The sequence below is a fragment of the Heliangelus exortis genome, chromosome 14 (genome assembly GCF_036169615.1).
Source record: "Heliangelus exortis chromosome 14, bHelExo1.hap1, whole genome shotgun sequence".
NCBI classification, from domain to species: domain Eukaryota; kingdom Metazoa; phylum Chordata; class Aves; order Apodiformes; family Trochilidae; genus Heliangelus; species Heliangelus exortis.
The window spans coordinates 6,166,472-6,175,708 of record NC_092435.1 but is presented as its reverse complement, the minus strand read 5'-3'; the positions used below and the strand labels follow the sequence as shown (position 1 = coordinate 6,175,708).

Sequence of the window (9,237 nt, the reverse complement as noted above, 5' to 3'; positions counted from 1 at the left end):
TTCCCTGGAGTTCCAGGAAAAGTGCTGCTGTGGGCACATCCTCACTGGGGACAGCCAGAAGATGCTCTGCACATACATCTTGGAGGACTTGGGAAGAAGCAGCTGGTCCTGACTCTCCTGTCCTGTCCTGGTCCTTCTCCCAGGGGAGGATAGGCCTGAGGAGAGGGGATGGATCCAAATTTCATGCTGGTGGCCAAGGATCCTGCCTTGGAGGGGTGAAATTGTCCACATGCAGAGGGTGCTCTACCTGCAGAGGTGGGAGGAGGACAGTCTGGCAAGCAGATTTAGGTCACAAGGAGCAGAGCACAGCTGGCACCTCACCCCCACTCTGGCTTGCAATTAGCAGTCACCTCTCAGCCACTGATTACACTTCCAGTGTGGGGAAAATGTCACCAACAGGAACCCAGCCGAGACAATGTCACCATTGGGAGTTCTGTAGACAGGTATGGATGGAAAAAAGGGGTTCAAAAGACAAAGCAGAGAGGGTGGCAATGATGCATCACCAGCAGTACTGCATAAGGACAGCACTTGGCTGACTGATTCTAATGTTTTTCTACTGAAGTTCTGTAAGCAAATTGGTAGGGGAGATCCGTATGTACCCAGCTTGGCTGGGGTGCCCTGAGCCATCCTATGTTGTTAGGAAAGAAACATTGATGGTAGAGTTTGTTAAAAAAAGCTCTTATGACATAGCAAGGACATTTACCCTGCCAGGCATGCGAGGCATCTTGGAGCCCAACACACAACACCAGCACATACCAAACCATGGGCAATGAGAGAAAACAGTAAAATGCAAACAACAGCTTCACACTTTGTTCCATTTCTGTTCTTGAGGCACTGTGGCCCTCATTAATAAATAACAAAATATACAAATTAAGAAACAAGAAGACCAAAGAGGCAGAGGAACATAAATATGGGAAACAGGGAAAGCCACTTTGCTCAACAGAGTTGGGCTGGACTTCTGGCTCAGGGCAGCCCCCTCCTCACTTCAGTTTGAAGATGCCAAAGTAGTTGCTGCCATGCCTGTAGTTCACTCGAGTTGAGTCTGTCACGTTGACAAAGACCATGTCACCTTTCCGGAGCTCAAAGACACCTCCCTCCCAGATGGACTGCAGGTCACAGTGAGGGCTGGAGTTGCTGTGTGTGTTTAATCCCTTCAGCAAGAGCCTGTCCTCTTCCATGGGGAGATACAAATAAATATAGAGGGTGAAGGGTGCTGAAGTCGCTGGCTTGGTGCAGAAGCTGACTTGGGAGTAGATGTAGTAGAGCCCTGCTTCCTCCACCTTCAATTTCCCCTCCTGGTAGGATATGGAGTTGTCGTCCATGGGGCCGTACATTGTCTTCTGCCACTCCAGCACTGTGGGGGGAAAGCATGGCAGATGATGCAGACACCCAGTTGGGCAGGTGGACTTTTGGGAGGGAACACCCTACAGACATTTGACATCCTGGCCTCTGTCTGCTTGAAGGGGCTGGGTGGGTCCTGCCCCATCCCAGGGGACAGGGGTCCCCTTGAATCAACTGTGCAAGGGGAGGAGCACTTTGCTTCCTTCATCCAACCCAGTGGAAATGCTCAGGCTGGGGGATTGCACACAGTTGCCTACATGCAGCAGGGTGGAATTGGTGCTCCTGAGGGACCCACACAGCCCATGGTCCATGCCTGGGCATCCCAGAGGGACATTTCCTCTGTGCCTGATTCCTGAGGAGCAGAGCTGAGCTCCAGGCAGCTGCTGCTCTCTGCGCAATAGCAAATGGCTTTAGAAGCTTGACATACACTTCAGAGGTGAGTTTTAAAATGCAGCAACCTTCTCACTTCTTTGATCTAATCTAGCACCAAGCTTTCCACAGGTAGACCAAGCTCTGGGTGAAATGCTGCGTCAGAGATGGGAAGAGCGGTTGCTGATTACTGGCACTTACTCCAGAATTGATTCAAATGTGCTTAGACTAAGAAATCCTTGCCAGAATGAGTGACTGGGAGTGTCCTCTTGCAGCTAAAGCTACACTGGGGGACAGAGCTGTAGAGCAACCATGGTCTGTGCAGAGGAATGCAAAAATGCAAATGGATGTGGGACTTGGGCTTAATGTGGCCATGGCGTTGAATTAGTGCAAGCTGTCTGAATCACTTTGGAAATATCTGGGTTGCAATTATAAAGTCATCAGCCAGCCCATATTGCTGCCAGGCCCACCACAGGTGAGAAGATGATTAGATCAGCAGATACAATATGCCAGCAGAACCCTCCTGGGGCAGCCATCCTAGAAGGCATGGCCAGAAGAGCAAAAGCATCATGTTTTGCATCCCAAAGAAAAGTGAGAGGTTGGCTTTCCTACGTACAAAGAGAAGTGGTTTTCCTCTTCTAAAAATACATTAAGAGTAAGACATTGTGGGTCATTTCTAGGAAGGCATAATGAAGGACAGCTGGCATGGGATGTGTGAACCCCATGTGGCACAGGTGCCCACGGTGCTGTGACCACTGGAAAGTTTGCTGTGCCTGGGGTCACACTTTTGTGCTGGAGTGGCATTTTCGTCCCTGTCCTTATCACAGGTTCTGTCTGGTGGCTGTACCCTGGCCAAGGCAGTGCCAAGTGGGTCTGTCTTACCTGAGACTTTCTCCATGCTCTTCTGACCTGCCAGGTGGGCTGCAATAGGCTGCCTCTTCTCTGCTGCAATTTGGAAAGGGCAGTGTTATCAATCTCTTGGCACCCACTGTCTCCCCACCCCCAGGCAGCACAGCTCCTCTGCCAGGACCACCTCCCACCCTTGGTGTTTCTCCATGGGTTAAATCCAGCTCAGAGACATGGTCTCTCCTCCCACCAACTTTGGGTGAGGCAGGATCTGGCCTCTGCTCAGCCCAGATCCTCAGCTGCCTCCAAGGTGGGGTCCCTGAGGGATCAAGCCTAGGGAGGAGACTGTTCCATTGAGGGAATGAGACCTGGATGTGCCCACTCCTTACATTCCACTGATGTCTCAGTCTTCTTCATCAAATGGGGATGCTCATGTCCTGCAACACAAAAAGGCCACGGATTTAATCTTGGATTAATTTTCCTCAACTTCAGGCAACATGGTATCCAGAACCTCCCTCCCTGGAGCGACAGCCATGCCCAGTGCCCCACTCTGCCAGCCCTGTCCCACCTCTATGGGGATGTTCCAAATCCCAACCCCAGCCCCTGCCTCCATCCCATGCCCCAGGGCACTGCTGGGTTTTTGCAGGGTGAAGGAAACCCCTGCCCAGACCAAGATCCTCCTGTCCCCAGCAAGCCATGCAAGGTGGCACCATGAAACTCACCTCTCTGCATTTCAAACTTGGCCTCCTCTTTGCTGGCTCCCCCATCCTGTAACAGCAGCAAAAATACATGGGTTTGGGGGGTTTTAAGGTGTACAAATGGAAAGGAAAAGGAAAAGGAAAAGGAAAAGGAAAAGGAAAAGGAAAAGGAAAAGGAAAAGGAAAAGGAAAAGGAAAAGGAAAAGGAAAAGGAAAAGGAAAAGGAAAAGGGAAAAAGAGAGAGAGAGAAAGAATGAATCTCCTTTTCTGGTAATTTCAACCCATGCCAGAGAGCCACACTGCTGATGTATCCCAGCAAGCTGGGCACTGTCCCTGCCACCTACAGAAGGGGATTTCAGGACTGCTGAGTGGCACCCATCTCAGGCACAATTTGCTGTTGTCAGTCGTGTGCTGATACAAACCTGAAGGCATTTGATGTCATCAGGCAATGACAGTGAGAAAGAAATATCCCTCTCTTGCCTTCTCTGGTCAGCACAGAACTTCCTAAACCTAAAATTCGAGGGCTGAGAATATCTTGCCCTCAGCTGCTCCAGGGAGAACATCATGATGCTTGGTGGCTCTTTTGAACCCCAAACCAAGGAGAAGCTGAACTATCTGGAGATACCATCCCTGAACCCTTGAGGTGGCATTTCCGCAGCATTCTACTCCTTTTGGCTGCCAGGAGCTGTGCTGCCTGGCCTGAGCCTTGCACAGCCATCAACACCTGGGCAAAGTGGGTGCAAAAGTGCTCCCAGAAGCAGGTGGCCATGAACACCCTCACAGGCACCCAGCACAGAATCTGAACAAGGTACCAAAAAGCAGAAAATCAATGGTTTTCAGACAGGGATCAGAGAGCAGAGCCCTAGTGGCTTCAGCACCATCCCTCTCACCACAAGCCCCAGGTATCATTTGGCATACCAGAGGTGGATGTGCTCTGATCAACACCATTCTGAGAAAAAAAGGGATGAGATTTTTCACTGATATCAACATCATGTAAGAATATCATGTAAAAATAATAGTGTTAAAACCAGCATGTTCTGTGCAGCCCCAAGATAAAGGGCATGTATGGTTTTAAAAAAAAACACTGGGTGAAACTGTGTGTGCCTGGAAGCCCCCCCTCCACCTTCAGCAGGGTCTGTAACAGCATCATACCTTGCACTGGAGGTTCTGGAAGCCCTTTAATATCTTTTCACAGTCCAATAATGTTGACTTCTGGCCTTCTGCTGTCTGACATTTCTGTACTTTTCTCAGGAAGATGTAATCTTCATTTAAGCTCAACCCTTCTTCCATCTGCCAGGGGGGGAGAGAAAAGAGGCTGACTGGGATATTCCCCAAGGCTGCCCTCTCTGTGCAGGATGGGTTCTCGTTTTTTTTTGCAAGCTTATTGAATACAAGAGCTGCCCAGAGACAAAAATGATTCGTTGGTTGGGGCTCCATTCTGCCTAAAGATTCAGATTTAAAAATTAGATAAAAATTTTCAGAAAGCCAAAAAAATAATAGCTAGCTAGACAGACAGACAGATGGATGGATGGATGGATCGGTAGATAGATAAAAAAATACTGATTTTTGAAATGACACCTAAAGAGAAATTACACCTAAAAGAGAAATTACACCTCAAACTAATAGCTAGCTGGACAGACTGGCAGATGGATGGATGGATGGATGGATGGGTAGATAGATAAAAAAATACTGATTTTTGAAATCACACCTGTAAAGAGAAATTACACCTAAAGAGAACAGCAGGCAGACATGAGGACACACAGCCCGGCAGAGTGCTCAGTGCAAACAGTGTTGAGAGTCATGTTTGAAGAGCTGTGAGCTCTGAAGGCAGCTGAAATCCTCTTACTCAGCCCTTCACCTCAGGCTGCAACCCCATGCAGCAAAGTTCCCTTCCATCCCCTTGACTTTTATGACCCTTTAGAGCAGGATCTCTCTCCACCCCCGAAGATAAGCAGACACCCACTAAAATGTCAATTTAAGCTGAGAAAACGTGTTTCAAATCAGTAATGATGATCTGATATCATCCTATCTGATAAGAACTTGTTTGGGATGTATTTTGTTTCCTTAGTCTTTTCTGGTTTGAAGGAAAGCAGCCTTAGATCAGTGACTGTAAGCATCATGCGGTGTGGCTGCAGTCGTGGTAACCTTAAAAACATCTCTTTTAATTTTTTGGTAAATATTGCCCCAAGAATGGGGAAGGATCACCAATGTTGTGCCTCTTAAATAAAAATAATAATAAAAAAATAATAAAAAAGATGACAAAGTACTAAGATTAGCTCTTTTCTTCCCATAGCATCTAAAGAGATGCTGGTGAGATTTACATATACATATAGTAAAAAAACCCAAACAGTTCTGAACCCTCCATCCTTGCAATTATTGTCACAGTGCTGTCAAGTGCTACAGCACTAGAAAAACCACCAGCAAGCCTGAAATAGAAAATAGATATTTGTGTGTTTGAACCACACTGTCTTCTCCCCAGACTGGCCATCAGCTGCCAGGTTTTCTCGTCATGGCTCATCTTGACTGATCTATTCTCATTTGGCTAATGAAGGGAACAGGGTTCTTCCTCAGTGCACACCTTAATGTCAAATTAAACAGAAATGAGAACAAGGGTGTAATAAACACCCGGTGGCCAGCATCATCTTCTACCACATTCATCCTCTTGGTGAGCACATCTCACCACGGCTGAAGGCAAATGGTGTTAGCAGTCCAGCAGAGACAATCTTACTTCTCCACTTACCTTATCCATCTTCACGTGAAGAAACAAACAGAAGAGTACAGTCCCAATTGTCTGTGCTAAAATAAATACAGCCAGGAAGGCCACGAACATTTTCATGGTGCTGGGTGAGGTGTTGCTGATGGGTCGGGGTGTTGTGGGGCTGTAGGGTTCGTTCATTCTCCGTGCACGTTGCTGGGGATGCTTCAAATGTGCTGCTTGCAAGTAGCATGAGATCTGTTGTGTGAGCACCCACTGCTCAAGGAATACAGGTTGCAGCAACCTACACTTCCTGGAAAAAACTCTTCGTAGTGGGTAGGTTTGTTCAATACCACCTCCCACAACAAAAAAAAGGTTGCTTACCGCTTACACTTATTTCTTTGGTGCACTTCCATGCTTTTTCCTACCCTTCTACCAGAAGCAGAGAGAACTTTTTATTCCATATATTCACATTTGCCCTTGAAACACTCCAGGCAACACCCCAGTGTTTTTTCAGTTCTGTGGATGAAGGTTTCATGGCAAGTTTCTTCAAATAAATGAAGAGCATGAATCCATGTGGCAATGGTGGGCTTCCAGGGGCTAGGAAGCACTGAGAAAATCAGTTGTTTCTGGGAAGGGGAAGAAATATTTTTTACCCTCTGTTTCCTTCATGAAAAGGACTGAGCAGGTGAGTTGTGGTGGGTTCTGACCTTTCCTCATGCTCCCTATGGGTGAAGTGTCTGCCCGGGTAGGCTGGGACCCCAGTATGGGCAACTCATTTTCCCCTTCATATCCCCACATCCCTCGAACCATAAGCAGATTCTGCTGAAGTCCTACCCCTGAGCCTTTCCTCTCCTGACTCAGAGCTCTTCAGGCATCCAATACTTCATTGAACAGCTTGGGTTTTTAGGGGCTATCAAAGGTTATCTAGGCCAGCCCTCTACAGGGAGCAGGGACATCTTCAACCAGACCAGGCTGCTCAGAGCCCCATCCAACCTGAATGTTTCCAGGGATGGGGCATCTGCCATCATTCTGGGCAACCTGTGAAGTGTTTCTGTTATAAAAAATTTCTTCCTAATGTCTAGTCTGAACCTCCACTCAGTTTACAACTGTTCCCCCTTGCCCTATTGCTACAGGCTCGATTAAAAAGTCTGTACCCAACTTTCTTGTGTGCCCCCATTAAGCACTGACAGGCAGGGTTTCCCTGGAGCTTTCTCTTCCCCAGGCTGAACAACCCCAACTCTCCCAGCCTGGCCTCACAGGAGGTGCTCCAGCCCTCTGAGCATCTTGGTGGCTCTCAGCACTTGTGTGGCCTTTCACGAGTGATACAATAATTGAAGTCAAAAGCAGAGAGGTCCTCACTGCTTACAGCAAGTGGCAGACTTCCATTTCTCCACATAAAGAGGATAAATCTGGGTTCCCTTTGGGACTGCAGGCTGTACTCAGAGGAGGACTGGGGTGCCGGTTTGGAGGGCAAGCCACCGGGCAAAGTTGTTTTGAAAGTAGCAGGTTGAAGTCAATGCTCTTATCAGATGTGTAAGCAGCAAATAAAGGGTCGGATCCTGCTAGGAGCAGCAGGGTGCTCAGCAGGTTCCTGCTCACCTGGCAGCCCTGGGAGAGGAGGGCACACAGCACCCTGTCAGGGATGCTCTGAGTGGTGCAGGATGGAGGCCAGGCTGGGCTTTTGCTGCCTACCCACTCCCTCGCATCCTGTCCTGTGTGGTTAGAGCACTGTGAGCTGCAAATGGCAGAGCTGGTAACAAAGCACAAACATCTCTGCAACCAAGCCAGAGTTTGACCTTGGCAGGTCACCATCTTCCTAAATATAGCATCCAAATCACAGGAGTGGGGTGGCACCAGGGTTCTTGTGGGCAGTGGCTGAGCAGAAGACAGCCCCTGGCCAAGGAGTAAACCTCCAGCCCACGGGAACTGTCACCCATCAAGACAAGGCATCTTTGTGATGAGGCTTCCAGTTTGGCCCCAGCCCCTGTCATTTTTGCCTTCTACAGGCACAAGGGACCCCTGGGATCCCCATGTCCCAGGGCCTGCTCCTCTGCCCTCACCATCTCAGGGCTGCCTTGCCCTGCAGCTCACCAGGACAGCACTAGTGTCACAGCCTCCCCCCCAGCACTGCAGGACCAGAGTGACTCAAAGAATATTAGGGATGCACCATCTGGGTGGCAAAAGGCTTGATGTTGGACTCAATCCCTTGGGCTTGCAGCCCCACTGTGTGTGGGATCAAGCCCTACAAAGCCAGGGGGCACTGCCAAGCCACTACTTTTAGTCCTTTGTAGCTTAAAATCGGTGTTATCTTTGGAAAGGCCAACCCTAAGCAGGGGTCTAGGCTAAAGCTGAGCTCCTAGACATGTGGTAAGCTTGCTCCAGGCAAAAAGCTGTTTTGTGGTGGACAATCCCAAGGACACTGCAGGCAGCTGAGGACCACGAATGAGGCCACGGTGAGGGGCAGCTCCTGCTCCACAAAGTCCTCACCCAATGCCTCAGCCCCATGGTGATCACAGACATTTTCTAAGGCTCTTCAGAGCTTCCTCTGAATTTAACAGTTACATTTGGAGGAAGAAATAGACCCGAGAAGTCATCACTTAATACTTTCCCCGAATCCTGAGTGTCGGGACCAAGAGGCAGCTGATACGGTGTGAAACCACAGCAATGAGCATTGCAGAGAGCAGCAAGAGAGCTTTTGCACAGCTATTCCTGAGCCCTGGCTGATAAAATAGCCCTGGGAAAGAAAAGCTTTTCAAAGCTGTTTCTGGTCATGATTTCACCAGAATGGGAAGAACCTGCAGGTAACGCTGGAAAGGCCCAGCCACATCACTGGTCCCATCACATGCACTTTGCTGGGGAGGCTGGAGACAGCAGCAACCTCAGAGGAGCTGCTGGGCTTGTAAAGGAGGATGGGGATAGATGGGTTTTGGGTACCCAGCACAAGACATCACTGGAAGGTTGGCCAGGTCGTGCCACAAATCAGGAAATGGAGGGTTTGTAGTCACTGGCACCCTGACGGGGAAAGCTGAGTGGAAAATATGACAGCAGGGATGCTGTCAGAGCTTTGTCAGTGGGGAGCACAGGCTGGCAGCTCCTCTTCAGGAAACCATTGCTTCACATTGGCAATCCAGGGAGCAAGTCTGGAGGAGTCACCTCTTCCATTCCACATCACCACGTCTTGTGGCTTCATTGGCTCAAGGCAGGAGTCAGGGACAATGGTGTCAGATCTACCAGGAGGTGCTGACCAAGCTGATATCTGGGGAAGACAAAGCCCCATTGCACTGT

At 49.0% G+C, this 9,237-nt stretch overlaps 1 protein-coding gene across 1 annotated transcript; it reads right to left on the bottom strand.

Annotated features, from left to right (window-relative positions):
* Window positions 1-801: 801 nt before the first annotated feature.
* CD40LG (CD40 ligand) lies at window positions 802-6,295 on the bottom strand. The gene is made up of 6 exons (XM_071757929.1): window positions 5,995-6,295; window positions 4,407-4,544; window positions 3,279-3,324; window positions 2,946-2,993; window positions 2,593-2,655; window positions 802-1,354 (listed from the first exon to the last, which is right to left on the bottom strand). Exons 1-6 carry the CDS (start codon window positions 6,148-6,150, stop codon window positions 981-983), a joined length of 825 nt encoding a protein of 274 aa, XP_071614030.1. The 5' UTR covers window positions 6,151-6,295; the 3' UTR covers window positions 802-980.
* Between the last annotated feature and the right edge of the window lie 2,942 nt (window positions 6,296-9,237).

Bases quoted from the DNA above. Each gene is read 5' to 3' on its own strand.
- CD40LG (XM_071757929.1), bottom strand. From the start codon at position 6,150: ATGAACGAACCCTACAGCCCCACAACACCCCGACCCATCAGCAACACC. The intron at 4,545-5,994 runs GTAAGTGGAGAA...CCCCCCTGGCAG, and splicing joins TTCACGTGAAGATGGATAAG to ATGGAAGAAGGGTTGAGCTT. The intron at 3,325-4,406 runs GTATGATGCTGT...CTGCTGTTACAG, and splicing joins TCCAGAACCTCCAGTGCAAG to GATGGGGGAGCCAGCAAAGA.